Source organism: Parus major, chromosome 15 (genome assembly GCF_001522545.3).
Source record: "Parus major isolate Abel chromosome 15, Parus_major1.1, whole genome shotgun sequence".
Classification (NCBI taxonomy): Eukaryota; Metazoa; Chordata; class Aves; order Passeriformes; family Paridae; genus Parus; species Parus major.
The window spans coordinates 11,790,178-11,807,334 of record NC_031784.1 but is presented as its reverse complement, the minus strand read 5'-3'; the positions used below and the strand labels follow the sequence as shown (position 1 = coordinate 11,807,334).

At 45.1% G+C, this 17,157-nt stretch overlaps 1 protein-coding gene across 2 annotated transcripts in view; it reads right to left on the bottom strand.

Moving 5' to 3' along the window:
* The window catches only part of RNFT2 (ring finger protein, transmembrane 2), a 25,898-nt gene extending 8,767 nt beyond the window's left edge, over window positions 1-17,131 (bottom strand). For both annotated transcript variants that reach the window (XM_015644163.3, XM_033518087.1), the window contains exons 1-7: window positions 17,082-17,131; window positions 15,554-15,721; window positions 14,780-15,239; window positions 11,842-12,320; window positions 11,305-11,381; window positions 9,675-9,775; window positions 7,405-7,558 (exon numbers count right to left, since the gene is read on the bottom strand). In XM_015644163.3, the coding sequence (XP_015499649.1) occupies window positions 7,405-7,558; window positions 9,675-9,775; window positions 11,305-11,381; window positions 11,842-12,320; window positions 14,780-14,862 (894 nt within the window). In that variant the 5' untranslated portion in view covers window positions 14,863-15,239; window positions 15,554-15,721; window positions 17,082-17,131. The remainder of the gene's footprint in view (window positions 1-7,404; window positions 7,559-9,674; window positions 9,776-11,304; window positions 11,382-11,841; window positions 12,321-14,779; window positions 15,240-15,553; window positions 15,722-17,081) is intronic.
* Window positions 17,132-17,157: the final 26 nt, after the last annotated feature.

Below are 17,157 nucleotides of genomic sequence, written 5' to 3'. Positions count from 1 at the left end.
CCATCCCATCCCATCCCTATCCCCATCCTCCCCCTCTCCATCCCAGGCTGGCATGCAGAGAGAGCAGCAGCAATCCTTTGTCCAGAACACCAGCAATTACTAAATTAGCACAGAGCTCTCTCTCAGCCCGTGCTGCGATGCAATCATGGTTTATTTTGGGCGCTCCTGTGGCAGAAATGACAGCGCTGTCCCCACACACGGCTCTGATGAAAGCTCCCAGCAAGATCAAGGCAGCAAACTTTGCTTTCTGCAGCTCATCCCTCCCACCCAGCTCCTCCACGATCCCGCTGTCCCCTTGCATCAGACACAGCATCCCAATGGAATCCTGCTGCACTCAAACACCCCAGGTGTGAGGAAAGGTGGGGCAGGGGGCACAGCCAGGCTCTGCAGGTCCCTTATCTAAGGTAAGTCTTCTGTTTCCAGTGCTAACTGCAGGGTACCAGGATTTTTTAGCAGTTAGAAACTTGGTCACAGCCTCCCAAGAGTGAAGTTTTAAGGGATGCATCCCTTGGTGCAGCCCCTTAACAGCAGCACCCACCTGACCATTAAATGTTGGTAAGTCTGGAGTGAATCCAGGAATGGAGCATCATTTGAACAGAACTAGAAAGTTCTAAGTCATCACACATCTCAGTGCACCACACCAGCCCCTTTTTTAAACATGGGAAGGTACCAGAAAATCAGAAATAATTCCACAAAGGGCTGCTGTAGAAGTGAGGCCCTCCTTCTGAGCCAGATGCTTGGAAAATGAGGATTGTTCCCTACAATTTCAGCAGCAAAATGGAGATTTCTGATAGCAGCAAAGAAGCACACTCAACAGTCCTGTGTGCCACCTCTCAGCTCTGTTATCTCTTGGCTATCTAGGTTACATTTTTCAAAGTCAAATCTTTGTTTCAGCCTGTATTTTGTCTGAAAAAATTCAGCTAAAATATATCAGGGGTTTTTTTGTTTGTTTGTTTGTTTTCTTTAGGATTAGAACTGTGTGTTATATGAAGCACAAACATCATTATTTCTCCTGTGCATCTGACTTGGCACCACAGCTTGAAATAAGGCAAGGCCTGTCTCTATCAGGTGACTTTTCCTACGCTGCAAAAATCTGTGTAAATGTGGGAATTTTCTCTGGAATGCACTGTAAGGGGATTGAACAGAATCTCTCTGGTGAGCCTGTGAGGCAGCCTCAGTGCAGAGCAGCTGAAGTGCAGAGATTCAATAGGATATTACCTGGAATTATGATTACCTCCTAATGAGGGTAATGGGGTGGAGAACAGGAGAAAGGCTCTGCTCCCATCAAGGGCTCAGCCTGGCCAAGGAGTGAGAAGGGCAGTGCTGGCCCTGCCTGCTCTGGGGGAGCTCTGGGGGAGCTGCTGCTGCTGCTATCAAACACTTCATTAGCACACGTGGGGCTCTGCTGGGATCTAATTTTAGCAGCTCTGCTGATGAGCCTCAGACACCACATGGTGAAATTTTGATTCCTTTTTCTCAGTTAAAATGACTTGTGTACAATCCCCCCGTTTTTCTGAACCTCCTTCACCACACAGAAAGAGCATTTTTACACTTCAAGCACTTATTTTGAAAGAGGGGAATTCAGCATTCTCAAACAATTGCACTTTCCCTTCGGTCTGTACTGCACTGCCTGGTTCTGCACACTGAGCATGCAACTTTTGGTATTTTGTTACATCCTCACTACTCCATGGCAGATCTGCATCTGATCCTCTCCTGCCATTTCAGCTCTGCTCAGAGGAGCACATTCCTAGAATTTCTTCAGTCCCTTTACGACATCAGCACTACAGAAAACACTCTTAAACCCCCTTGATTTTCAAGCTGCTGGCTGACCTCAGGGACAGCTTTTCTCTGCATTTTCTAAATGAGAACCTGAGACACACAAAGACAAAGGTCAAGGTAAGGTTGTTTTGGTGTCCAAGCCGAGGTGTTGGGATTAGACTTTTTATAAAGCACTTCATTTTACAGATCACATTACCATTAAAAGCTGAACCACTGACTTCAGTTTGCAGCCCTACCTGACTTTTCTAGACTCACACAGGAATTACTTGGCAAAGGAAAGGACAGGATTTAATTCTCCAGTGTAGCACTCAACTTGAACTTGTAGAATGTTCTTCCAGCAGCCTCTTTGTTTCCTGTGAACTTTCCACTCGCTGCAACAGCTTCTTTCAATCCCTCACCTTCATCCTCGAGGTGTGGTGATGGAGGGGAGAAGTCTCACAGAAAAATAACATGGAACAGTATAATTAAAAATTGAATCCCAGCCTAGAGATGGCAAAGGGGGCAGGTTGCAGCAGCAGAGGCAATGCTGACTCCCCCAGGGCCTCGCTGTGCAGCCTCTTGTGCCATAAGGCCTTGCCCCAGTGCAGGTGTGCCTCCCCACAAGGAACAGAGAGGCACAGCAAGGAATCAGACTGGGGGATGCAAGAGAAGTTGCCATGAGGCAACTGCAAGGTGTGATTAGCACTCAAGAGGAGCTCCAAGTCTCACTTGTTCTGCTGCCAGCAGCATTAGGGCATATTCTGAAACAGGGAGATGCTTGGGAAAGCTTTGGAGACCTGCTGGCAATTTGGATCAGAGGAGAGCAGGCTCTGCTGAGATTCCAGGTCATGGTGCCAATAGATCAAGTGTTGGGTAGGAGCAGCAAAACACAGCAAATTCCCAGATTTACACAGTAAACAGCGTTGTGGCATGGAGGATGCTGGTGAAAATCCACACAGGACTAATGAGGAGTCATGTCAAGGGGGGACTAGAGGGGTAAATGAGAATTTTAGTCAGTGCACAAGGCTTCTGAAAATCACACCTTTCACATCTTAAACTGAGAAGTTACACTGGGAAAGCACTGAAGGGCAATGATTTTTTAAAAGTGCATTGCAAAGCAAGTTCAGGGATGGGGACAGAGGAGTCCTCACTCTCAGTACCTGCTCTTAGGCTTCAGTTAGTTTTTTAATTTTGTAAATGATAAATCCTGCACTTCTGCCTCTGGGACAGCACATCAGCCCCAGCTGCAGCAGGGAAAAGTCTCTGCAGAAGATCCTGGAGTTCCTGGAGAGGATCCAGGCTCACACTGCTGCCCATGAAGAGTGAATCTGGTTGGGAGTGAGCTCCCCCAAAGAGGATCCAAGGTCAGAGAGGAGAGGGGAGTGAGAGGCTGGGCTGTCACCTGCCTGGGAACACCTCTTCAGCCACACTGGGAGGGAAGAGCAGGAACAAATTCCATATTGCACAGACAAGGACCAGGAACATTTTTGCCTGGGTATTTTTTATTAAACATCACCTATGAGCCAGCTCCCAGTGAGTTTTTATTTCTTCTGTGTTTCAGAGGACTCAAATGCTCCAAGAGGCTTTTATTTTCCCCCTTAGGACAAAAAAAAGGTGCATTTTCAGAAGGAATATGGGAATTGATGTGCCAGGTTCATGGCAGAGCTGTACCCAGCTATGGCAGGAAACATGATGTGCACCTGAAGAAGGTTTTTGGTCCAAGGTCTGAGTGCAGAATTTGCAATTGCTGCCACATCCAGGCTGAGCTTTCTCTGTCAGACTTGATGAGATGGTACTTTAAACATAAAAAGCACTAATAAAACAGTCAACTGGAAACAAGCATCAAGCAAGTATTTTCAAAGCTTCAGGGAGGGGCCAATGCCAGTGTTCTCCTGCATTTTCACACTCCTGGAAGTGCAGTCCCCTGTAACCTGGCTCTGCATTGAGCAAGCAGAGAAAATTCTTACTTAGGGCCTTTCTTATGTATCAAAATGTCCATGGTGTCTTTTGTCCCCTATAGGAATACACAGATGTAAGAACTTGGAGTAACAGTTTCTTACAGTCCTATTTGGTTTGATTTTCTTTCTCCCTCCCCCCATGTTTCACTCACTTCTCCAGCTCAGATTGCTGACAACATGAGGAGGGGATGGGAGGCTCGCAGGCACCTGGGATTTCCTAAGTGAAATCTTTGGCAACTGTGTCTTTTTATTATTTATTTCCTGATTTTGAATTCCACCCCCCTCAAGCTGTCATTCCTTCCAGTGAAAATGAAAAGCTGCCCTTGATGTGTGCACAACAATGGAAGCCTCTGCAGGCCACATGGCTCCTGCAGTTTAATTTACTTTAATTCATTTTATATTGAACAAATGATCTTATTTGCCTTTTTTAATGGAGAGCCTTCAGCCAAGCCCCCCCTTCCAAAGGAATGATGAGCTCAGCTGTTACTGAAACTTGTGCCCAGCTTGGTGTCCCTGTCACAGCCTGTCACACCTCCAGCCACAGGCAGGATCCTTCTGGAAACCACAGAGCTGGGACAGCAGGCTGATCCTGCCCTTATTTCCTTTTCCTGCTCTTCCCTCCAGTTCACAAACTCTTCTTTCCCTGCATTCCAGCCTGACTGGAGTCTCACAGCCTCTCTTGGTGCCTCTGTTTTCCAGGTTGGTTTGGAACCTGGGAAAGTCTGGGACTGTTTTGTCAAATTTTAAGCCTTTCCTCATTCTTTGGAGGAGTTGCTTGCAAAGGTCTTGAGTTTCTGAGTTACTCAGGCTTGGAGAATTCTGGTTGGTTGTACCCTCATAATAAAGCAGCTCTCATCCTTCACACTTCAAGCACCCATGATCATGGGTTTTGCTCACTGTGCAAAGACAAACTTTTTCTGCCCCTCAATTTCAGTTTGTTTTTTCCCAGTTAAAGCATCAACTGATGCTACAAATAACAGAATTTTACACCAAAATTTGATGAGCCATACTAGGAAAACAAGACCCAGGTATTTTGGAAGGGGGGAAGTGAGTGTTCTAACCCAGATTTTTCAGGTGTTTACCTTCAAAATGAAAGGATGCACCCAACTGATCTAAGCAGAGTTTAGTGCTATTCACTATTTTCATTGATCTTGATGGAACAGAGTAATGTACAGCTGGCACTAAACAGGGAAAGGCTGTAAATACACTGGAAAGAAAGATTATATCCCAAATTAATCTTGACAGACTGGAGAAATGGTCTGGAAAACAAAGAGGGAATGAAGACAGTCCAGAAGAGAGTAACAAGATCTGGAATTAACAATCTCTGAGAAAAGACTCAAAAGATAGTTGGTGCTCAGTCTCTACAGACAAGGGAGGTATGAAGACTGAGAAATAAAAGTAAAAGCCACTCAGTATTCAGAGAAGACCAAAATCCCAAGGAGCAGCAGGAAAAGCCAGACAAGCTTTGCAAGTGCCTTTGAACTTCCAAAATGAGGGAAACCTGAAGAGCCAGCTCAGAGGCTGAGTGCAGGATGATCAAAGTTCTCCACATCCCATCCATGGGCGAGTTTCAGGATCTGCTGCTGACTGCCAGCAAGAGGGGACTGCAAGGGAGCTCAGGATGAAATCCCTCTGTGCTGAACTCCAGCCCTGAGAGTGCAGCAACCTCCACTGCAGGGTCTCTACCAGGGGAGCAAGAGGCTGCTTCTCTGAGTATATACATCCCCATCTTGGAAAAATTCAGCTCTACTGTGTTAAATTTATATTTCTCCAGCAGCCTGTCATCATTAAGTGACAACTACCCAGAAGTTCATGAACTCCAAGCTGGGCTTCAGGTGGAAATACTACCTGGAGGAAGAGAATAACTTTGTATCTGGCAAGTATTCAGACAAAAAACTTGCTAAAAATTGTGGTCAAACTTAATGTGCCTAGATTGCACTAGAAGTGTTCTGAGCATAAGCTGCCATTTCAATCCCTCACCTGAGCAAGCCAGGAGTCAGCTGGGTCAGCAGGCTCTGGGAAGGAGCTCAGCTATGTGATCACAATTATCATTTCCATGGTGTCCTGTGGTTCTCCTGGAGCCCTCCCATCCCAGTTTGATCTCACTTAATTTGTTCCACCAGATCTCATCCTTGGCTGGATTAAGGGCTGAGGAGTGGGGGAGAGAACCAAACCCAGATCTGGTGGTGGGTGACAGCAGTGCCAGGGGACAGCGAGACCATCCACAACATCCTAAGACAAAAAGGGGGCTTAAAAAAAGTGAGACACATTTCTCTCCAGAAAAAGGTATTAAAAATGAAGCATCTGTGCTCTGAGTCATTACAGGCCCTTGACAGATGTGATCCTACCAGCCTCTCACTGGAGCTGCAAATAAAGACCCCTTCTCTTTCTTCTCTCCCGACAAGGATTAATGAGTACTTGGGATGGCTCTCAGACAAGCAAGCAAAGGCTGTGAACCTTTTCCAACACTGCCATTTATCTTGGAAAGACTATTCACATCACTTCTCCCTCCCTCCCCAGCCCAGATTATGCTCTGACCCAGCACATTAATCTCCCAAAATATAATAATAATAATAGAAGAAGGAAGGAAAAAAAAAAAAAAAGAAAAAGCTGGACAGTTGCCAGAAATAAATTAATAACCATCTCAGAACGCCCTGCTGTGCAGGAACAAACTGCTCAACTCCCCTGCCACCCATGTCATTTCCAAGGAAAACTATTTCCAGTTTAGATAGCCCCTGAAGTGCCCTGCCTGAGACTTTCAGCAATTGATGCTGGTACCTTGCAGCCTTTCATCCCAACACTGCCAGGAAGTTTACCAAATCTTTACCAAATGCAAATAATACACATTGCTACATCTGCCCCTGAAATGTGGACACTGCTGAGTGGAGGAAGAGGCAGCATGAGAGAGCTGTAAAAGTAAAAACATATCAAAAGGTGTTTTAAGAGAAATCCTTCACATATTTAAATGTTCATGAGGCCATATGTAAGCTAAGCCTGACTTCTAAAAGTTTCTCACTACATTCTCTAACTAAAATATTTCTTCTCCCACAGTTAGAACTGGTGCTGTCTTTTGTGGCATCAGTAGCTTCAGTTTAACCCAGTTACTTCTTTGATTCAAGTGGGAAGCCAAAGAGACAAATACTGCAATTTCTTCCCAGGAAATGAAGAGGTTCCTGCTTCAGAAATATGAATTTACAGAGATAACTCAGAAAACAAGACTTAAAGTCAGTGAGAAAAGCAGTTATCTGGCTGCTAGCACTGCTTCCTCCTCAAGCAATGCTCACCTCACCTCTCTGGACTTTAATCACTGCTGCCAGTACCAAACTCTTGCTCAGGTCTGTGATGGCTCAAAAAACAACCCCTGGTCCCAGGGTGAATTTCTGCCAAAGGTTTATCAACAGATTTTAATGTTTTTATTCTTCCATCCATATTTGGCCCTGGCACAGGGTTCACAGAGAAGCTGTGGCTGTCCCATCCCTGGAAGTGTCCCAGGCCAGGTTGGACAGGGCTTGGTGCAGCCTGGGACAGTGGGAGGTGTCCCTGCCATGGCAGGGGTGGCACTGGATGGGCTTTAAGGTCCCTTCCCACCCAAACCATTCCATGATTCTCTGATTTCATGGTGCAAACGTGTGGTAAAGGTATCAGATTGTCAAAGACAAAGGTTTGTGCCTCAAGAAGGGTCTCCTACCTTTGACTTGACAGCGAGGATGATCTTGGGCAGGGCCACAACGAGGCATTTCAGGGCAATGGTGAGGTACTTCAGCACAAAGTCTGCAATGCCCACAATCCACATGAGGTCAAAGAAGTCCAGCCTGTCCAGGTTGGGTTTCAGGAATATAAGGCTGAAAGAGACACCAAAGCTCAAATACCACAGAGGAGAAGCTTGTTCAAGCTCCTTGTATTCACTGCTGGCTGGACAGAGCCCAGAAACTCCCCTGAACCTCAGGGAAGCTCTCAAGGGCAGGAGGAGGAAGACACACAAATGAGATCTGTGCTTCCTCTGGGCCTCCTGACTTGGCTCTTGCCCACTTCTACTGAGGCCAGCAGGTTTGTCCACTGTCACAAACAGGACCCAAACACCTGTAAAGTCTGTTTTGGAGAACAGCAGTCTCCATAACCTGCCTTTCCCTGCAGCAGAGCCTCTGGTGTGCTGACAGTGCCCTCAGTGCACAGGCGTGCTCCGTGGTGTCCGGGTGCCACAGCTCGTCCTGGGAAGTCCTGTTCACAACAGTTCTGATTTCTGGGGAAGGGGAACACCCCCACAGCCCCTGAGGCTGCTTTGCCACAGGGGCACAGCCCCTAAACCTATTGTGCACATCAAACAAAGTGGTGACACAGGAAACTCTGCACCAGCCACGGCAGAAAGGTGAGAACTTCACACGTGTCATGCTCTGAGAGTGACCACTGCCTGAGGCACAAAAGCTGGGCTCTGTTAATACTCTTACCTGAACCAAAGATCCAAAAATTAATGCCCCTTACATAATGTCATTTACTGGGCTGAACATTTGCTGTTTAAAAAAGCGAGGTCTGGGACAGCAGAATTTCACCCAGCAAAGAAGGAGATCATCCAGCTCCAGGGAAGGAGCTACTGGCCTGAGCAATAATGAGAACTAGACCCTACTCATGCTGAAAAAACAGGATTCACCTTCAGGATATTTACCTGCTAAAGATTCATGGTAGAAAGCAAAAACTTAACAGTAAAAAATAAAAAATAAAAATAATAAAAAAATCAATGTAAAAAGTAAAGTAACCAACCCAAAATGAAAAGCCTGAACATGAATTTAAAATACTCACAACACTGGCACAGCACAACAGGTAAAATTACACCCTAAAAACAGAAACAGAATCAGAGACTTTACTACCATTCATGCACTAGAAACAAGAAAAAAAAAAATCAGGAAATGAAAAATAAGCCAGAAAGAAACAAAAGTGAAGCAGACATTTCTAATTTGACAAGCCTGGCTTTTGAGTAGTCCCAGGTCCCCACACAGCAAGCAAGAGACACACCAGCCTGAGCTTAACACCACTGCAGCACCCACAGGAACAGGGCTTTTCTTGGAGCTGTAGCCCAGCCTGTCCACTGGTGATAAACCAATTCTAACCTGTCTGTAGGATTGCCCCAGATTGCTAAAATCCCTTTATTTTAGATGATCTAGCCTTTATTTTAAACTAGTGTCATTCATGCTTTTAACCTTGACCACCTTCTTAGGACACAGTTACCTTGTGGTGCAAAGAGATTTCACTTTCACACCTTTGTGCCATTCCTGCTCCTTTCCACTCCCTCCCACAAGCTCCACCCAGACAATCTCATGGTTTGGCCTCTCCGACTCAGACCCACACATTCAAACCTTCTCAGCTCTGCCACTTTCTCTGCCTCCTGCCCATCATTATTCCTGGCTGCTTTATAATAAGTGCTGAACCAAATCCATTAGCACAAACCTTTCTGTATTTGAGAACTAATTCAGTCAGGATTTGAAAGGCAAGGCTATCCTAATTACCTCAGATCCAAGTGCCTCCAAGCCCTGAGAACACTGGAGTAAAACTGCTATTTCATCTGTCCTACACCAGCTGTGATAGACTGAAAACATCACAGGAGAGGAAAATCAGTGGGTCAGTTCCTCATCTGCCTCTGACATCTGCACTTTACATTCAGCTGCAGGGGTCAAAATGGGAATTCAGAGGTCATTTTTGAAATGGATCCACCTTGCTCTGACACCATCACACCCTGACCCATCTATACACTGCTTGTGTCTGTTATTGACAGGAGTATAATCCACTGCTAAGGTGACAGACACATTCTTTTCCTGCTCTGGGAGATATTACAAAGATGTAACAAAGACAGCAGATCCTTTAGGCACACACACTTCCTCCCATTGTGAGGGGAAATGTGGGCTTCCCTCTTTTCCTCCCTGGCAAGTATCACCTGCTCCCATCCTGTACAATGTAGATTTTGCTCACCTGTTGTAAAGCTGCTGAGAGCTGAATGTGTAAAGCAAGTACAGGGTGTTTCCAGTGAGAAAGGCCAGGATCCACAACACAACCAGCACTGATCTCTTCTCCTGAGCAAGGAAAAGAAGCAGAGTTACTTCAGCTCAAAATCTCAAGACTTGAGAACTTGAAAACTGCTGAAAAATCCAACCCAGGGGATGCAAATATGTAACAAAGTATTCAGTGATTAGTTTATTTACACAGGACTAAGAAGTAGTCTGCAAGGTAAAGACATACATAAACACAAGCAGAAATGCCTCTCAATCAGGTCACCTTGTCAATGGAAATTAATTTAAATTAATTAATGGTCACCTTGTCAATGGAAATTAATTTAAACAAGGTCATGAAAATGACAGCCTTACTTGCAGAATGCATCTTCAAAGTTGGGATCTTTCTTGGGACACCCAAAATCTCCTGATATTTAAGATGAAGTATGATAAGCAGATTAAAAAAAGTCCATTCCACATATTGTCCTAAATTCTGAGCTGTCACCTGGTTGGAGTGACAATTCATCAAAGGGGTGTTTTATAAGTAGGTCCAAAGTTACATAGTGGAAGGCTCAGCTAAATCAAATACATCACTACATGGTGAGGGTGTTATCCTTAACATCTGTGTGTTATCCTAAAGCATGGAGGTTCTGGAACATTCATTTTTGATTGAAGAAATAATTAAAGGTGAAAAGAAGCAAATATTTTGCATTTCAACATATATGGAATGTTACAGACAAGCTGGATGGCAGAAGGTGCTGTCCTGGGTCTTGGCCCTTGACAACTTTGGGGAGTAAATTTTATTCCTGAGAGGAGAGCACCCACCATTTTTCTTGTGAGCTGATTTATTAAGAAAGGAGGTCTCTGTAGCTGTTCAACAGCCAGGACTGCTGGGCTGAGATTTAAAGCAGGCAGATGAAGGGGCACACTGCTGGAAGGCCAGAGGTGCAGAGTGCAAGGCAACAGCAATCTGTTACTGGGCTGTGCCATTTATCTGTTCATTCAGTGCTGGATCTCACTGATTCCACTGCTGCTGGTACATACAAGCATGCACTTGTGCCACCCATGCCATTTTAACAAAAAAACAATTCTAGCCTTGTGCTTTCAGTGCTGTTGAACTGTCCTCTTGACACAGAAGATCAGAAGACCTGAGAAGATCTGCTGGGTTCTTTATATTCTAAGCACATTATGCACATAGAGCATTATAAAGCTACTAGCAAGCAATACATCTACGAGATCTTTCAGCTGAACATCTCAAAACATTATCTAAATGCTAATAAGCTAAATCTCATCATTAACAAGTCAAACAGGCTTCAGCATCTCTGCTGCACATGATGGGGAACCAAGGTGCAGAGAAGTGCTGGAACAGGCAGTGCCAGGCAGAGGGAGAGGGAGATTATGACATCCCAGATCTGTCCTCTATTTGTTTTACTGTGCCACACTTTCACAAAAAAACAGGATAGTGACTTTGGGAGAGCGTCAGTGGGGAGAGATCTGTAGACATATAAATGCATTCAGCCCTACACTGCAATCAAAGGTTCAACAGAGATGCTATTTTGTGCATGGAAAATGATGTTTGCAGGGAACAGAAGAAGGCAAAATGCTGGACTCACCTTCAGAGCCACCTGCTCTCGGAGTGTGGAGTTGGCGTAGGCAAAGGTGCTGGCCATGCCAATGCACACAGCAATTCCTGCAGGGAAAGGCTGTGTCACAGTAACTGCTGATGCTGTTGGACTTGATTTCACAACCACCACCCTACCAGCAGGACAAGTCTCATCCCTCTGAACCCTTCCTGAAAACAGGAATTTTTGCCATCACCAATGTAAGTCTCCCCACCTCTCCTAGAGAGAGCTCTGAGGGAGAAGCCTTGGTAACATCCCCAGCCTCACAGGGACACCAAGGAGGAATCAGGAAAAGGAACAGGACTGGTCAGGACAGGAAACAGATGGATCTGACCCACATGAAAAGAGCTTGCTCTGAAAGTAGGGTGAATTTATCACATGCATTATCCCATGCATTTGAGTATGTTCCCTTCATGCTAGACTCCATCTGGACAGTGTCACATGGATAAATGTATCAGACACCAGAGCCTGATAAAGTCTCCCAACCACTCTCTAACCACAGTTCACAAAGCTTTGACAAATGCTCACCGAGCTTGTGCTGGAAACAAACTTTAGCCAGGAGGATCAAGATGAAGGGAAGTCCCTTCTGCAGCCAACCGACCACAGCTTTCAGCTCGGAGAGGGCCGGGGCCGGGGTCCCGGCCGGCTCCTCGGTGCCCTCCTCGGCGTGGCCGTGCCGGTCGCCGCCCGCCATGTGCAGCAGCGAGGAGCCGCGGTGGTGGCCGTGGTGGAAGTGATGGGCCGGGGGGCGGTGGTGGAACGGGGCCCCCTCAGCCCGGCCGGGCCCCTCGTCCCTCGGGGCTGCCATCTGGATGAACACTTCCCCTCCTCCGGCCGCCGAGCCCAGCACCAGCCCTGAGGGGAAGGGCGCGGCGGCCATGGAGGCCGAGGGGATGCCGGCCAGCCCCGAGAAGAGCTGCTGAGGGGAGGAGGCCTCGGCCTTGAGGCTCTCGAACACTCCGCTTTCATCCACGCTGGCCTCCGAGCTGACAGCCTGGCTCCGGTTCCTGCAGCGGACAGAGGGTGCAGCGTTCAGTGAAAACGGGTGAGGGCAGCTCGGAGGTGTTTCAGTCCAGAGCTCCTCACACACTATCACAACACCAAGGCCCTGGGTGTTCACTTTTCCCTCTATGTTCTGTCGGGAAGTCACAGTGCAGAACTAGAGGCTGGTAACCAAATAAGATCAGAGAACCTCTCCAGACCTGACCAGAAGACATCAGTTCCTCCACCAAGGAATGAAGCTCCCAAACACCCTGTTTGCTTGGGGAAAAAACTAAGAAATCATACGTCCAGTATCAAATCCAGTATCTTCTATAATGATTTGAGTATTTAAAGAAAAACACAAAGCCTCACCTGACACAGCACCACCAAGTCGAGTCATATTATAAACAAACAAATTAACCAAGCTAACCCAAAGCAATGACCAACTCCCCAAGTCTTTACTTTGGGACAATCACTACCTGCCCACTGGTGAATTGAACCAGAAGAGACAGAATCACCAGGGGAGGAGAAGTGTTGAGAGCTGCTTGCTCTGACTGGACACAAAAGTGAAAGATGGGTCCAGATAAATTCTTTTATTTTGGTATTTTTGGCAAATTGGGCATGGATGCACCCAAATTACAGGACACTGGACAGAACCAATTCTGGCACTGATTCTTTCCTGAGCATGCTGGAATACAGCCAGATTCCAAAAAGAAAGTCTAAATACCTTTATCCTAACAGCAAAAGACAAGAGGGGCTTTTTTTACTTCACTACCAGTCAATACAGGGAAAGTTTAGGTAGGAGGGAAGAATGCAGGAAACAAGTAGAATGATCAGCAGGCAGTAAATGCCTGACAGACAGCAAACACTGCTCTAACCTGCAAAAGGAGGGTAAACAATAAACAAACCTCAGCAAGAGGCAAAGCCCACAAATAAGGCATGCTGCAGAGCTTTGGTCTCTCCTGATTTGAGTCCTGGGAGATCTCTGACTTTAGGAATAGAGCTTACAAGTTGAGACAGCACACCCAGGGCCCTCAGCCCTCTCTCCCCCACGGGTCCCAAAGCCTCCTCAGGGCACAGAGCTCTGCCTTTCACCTCCCTCTGGGGACACCTTCAAAGCTCTCTGGCCAAACCTTCTCACTAAGCAAACTCCTAATAAGGCTTTTTACAGCTGCACCCCATTCCCATTGTATCTCCACAGGCTCCTGCAAGGAATCGAGTCAACAAGCACACCTCTTTCTGGTCCAAAATATTCATCAGCCAGGTCTTTAAACTCACACCTAACATTACAATTCAGGGATGGATACACAGCTTAGGGCTGGGAATGTAACAAACAGCCTGGCAGGAACCCAGTGCTACAAATAAAGACACAAATATCCTTTGGAATAATATTACCAGGATACACGAATGTGCTTTCAGCAGGAAGGAATCAATCTGTGACATATTTATAAACAAACAAGGTTTGTTTGTTGAAATGTGAGGTTGCTGAAGTTAACAGAAGTAAAGACCAGTGGCAACAGCACTTCCTCCTACAGTTAGAGAAATTTCAGCCTCTGTTCCTGACTATGTATTCACCCTGCTAAAAATCAGAAGCATCATGCAGGAAAAAACTGAAGATGGCTTTCTTTCCCCCTGAAATTAAAAATGGTCCCATGCTAGCACTGGCCACTACATAAGGCTTCAACTCTAATTGGAAAATCACTATAGAAAATAAAATATTTACTAATGATCTTTCATTTATAATCTCAGCTCAAACACAGCAATGAAATTTGTTAGTTCCATCTTTGTCTTGGAGTGAATTAGAATTAGAATAGTTGGAATTAGATTAGTTTCTTCTTTAGGAATAAAAATAAAAAGGGTCATACTCTAACTCTGGGAAAGCACCAGGGAATATTTAGTACCAGGACAACAACAGTGGCAAGGCTCCCTTGCTGATGTTATAATTACAGAAACAAATTAGAGGTATTCTACTTATAAATACTCACATACATGGAGATAGATACAGACTCTGGGAAGATGTAAAGGGTCACCCAAACTTTTTATAAAACACTGAATCAGAGAAGTTGGGAACTTCAGACCAGCAGATTTTCTAAACACCCAAACAAGAGAAGTGTAAATGGTTCCTGTTCACAAGGTCAATCCTTGCACCCTGACAGTGCTCAGGGTCCCCACAGCACTGGGCCATGAATCCAGTCCCTCCTCCAGATCTCCACACATCCTGCCCATGCTCAGCTGGCTGCCAGCTGTGCCATCCTGGATCCTCCTGAAACACTGTGCTTGGCAGCAAATCAGTAACCAACAGGAAGGAGAAAAGTAAATTTGTCTCAGGAATCCCCAGACTCAGCAGAAAGCCTGCCCACACCACACACACAGGAATTTGATGTCTCTATCAATTTTGAGCTGTTACCTTCCGAAACACCCCCTTAAATCAGAACACCCCTCCTGGGAGAGGAACACGGAGGAAGGAGGAAAGGGAAGGATTTACCTTTCAGGAGGCACGGTGTCGGTGTTGCTGCTGTGCCGCCTCTGCATTTTCCTCAAAACCCTAAAACACAACACGCTCAACATGAACCCTGTGGCTCAGCAAATCCCAGTGTGGCTACTGGCACAGGCCCTGGGGACAGAGGGCTCTGGGACCCGCTCAGATGGGGACATGGCTGGCAGGAATCATTTGCTTCTGTGACAGAGCATCTCCAGCTCCCATTTGTTTCTTGGTACACTCAAAGAGACAACTTTGAGTGGCAAATGGGGGCACAAAGGTGTCCAGGCTGGGCAGGAATCAGTCAGGTCCCACTCTGCTGGCAGTGGCAGTCACCAGGAGGGATGGCATGTCCTGGCAAGGGACAGGGGCACATCTAACAGGGGCTCTCAATGTGACTCAGCAGCCTCTTGGGAAATGAGATCCCATCTTCCTCTTCTGCAGGAACTTTCTTGGCAAAGCAAAACTAAGAGGGAGGAAAAAAAAGAAAATGTGTAAACATTTTTAATGAAAAAAAACACAATTCACTCATGACAATATTCTTTCAAACAAGTAACTCATTAATGTTAATCTACAGAAGTGCCATTTGCAAAGTCTGGACAATAGCCCCAGAGTACAATAGCTACTTAATAAAATGTAAAGACTAAGATCTAAATATTCTTGAATATAAAAAGTAACAACATTATTCATAACATGTGATAATATGTACATAAATGTGTAGCCCATGTGTGAAGGCACAATGGCTCTGGGAAGGTTTGCAGCTGTCTCAAAGCACAGTACCTGAACAACAGCTTCATCCAGAGGGTGCCACACAGGGAGAGGAAGCCCAAGAGCGTGCAGACATTCACAGATGGAGCGCTTCAGACAGGCCAAGCCAGTCCAGACTTCAAACTCATCCCAGGTCCTTCAAGCTGGTGTCTGCCAACACCAGTGCTCACACAGGCCCACCTGGAGGAAGCACACGCACAGAGTCATTCCCAGCACAGCACGAAAGGTTTTAGCTCCCCCTCTCCCTGGGAAAGGCAGGAGGTGCAGGAAGCCTGGTGCTTCAAGTGCCCATGTGCTTGACCCAACAATGCTGCTCCCCTCTGGGACTGCCCTGCTCTCCACACGGGCACTCCCTGGGAGCGCTCCCAGAGCCGAGCTCTGCCCTCTCTGTGCCCCTGTGTGTGTGTAATCAACACAGACACAGATGTGTTTATATGTGCTGCACATGTACCACAGGATACATCACACACATACATCACAACATGTGCTTTACATACACATCTGTACCTACACATAGGTATCTGTACATGTATATACACATACTTACATGTACATTGATGTGTAGGCATAGATGTGTTGATGTACACCTAAATATATTATTAGCACTATTATTATTAGATTATTATTTATTATTATTATTAAATATATTATTAGACTATTAGCACAGTCCTAGACATATACACATATATATAGATACATATACATATTATATATATATGTATAGATATACATACATGTACATATATATACACATATATATCTCCAGACATATCTATTAATATGGTTCTATACATATACGTACATATATACACATATATTTGTAAACATACATATATATATAGATATATACATACACATATATAGATATATGTACACACACATATATAAATACTGTTCTATTCATACATATACATATGTGTAAGTGTACATACATGTATATACAGACATATCTATTAATACAGTTCTATACATATACATACATATATACATCTATATATATACACACATGTATATACCTAATATACATATACAGACATAGAGATATATATATACACATACACACACACAAATACAATTCTATGCATACACACATATATACATATATATGTATAGGTATACAGACATGCATATACATCTATATACAGACATGCATACATATACATATAAATACAATTCTATACACACATACACATATGTATAGACATATAGCTATATATAAAATACAAATATATAGATACGCATACATATATACACATACATACACACACATATATACACATACATATAAATACATACATATAAATACATACATACATATATAGATAGATACAGATATAGAGATATATAGATAGAGATATATAGATATAGATATAGATATAGATATAGATATAGATATAGATATAGATATAGATATAAAAAAATACAATACCATACACACACACACAGACATAAACCAGGCCTTTTTTCCAGGTTAGGTGAGGAAAGGAGATTCCCGCTGGAATCCGTGGCGCAGTGCCCCGGCCCCGCCGTGCCCCCGTACCCAGTGCCTCGGTGCCGGTGCCGGTGCCGGTGTCTGTGCCTGTGCCTGTGCCGGTGCCGGTGCCGGTGCCGGTGCC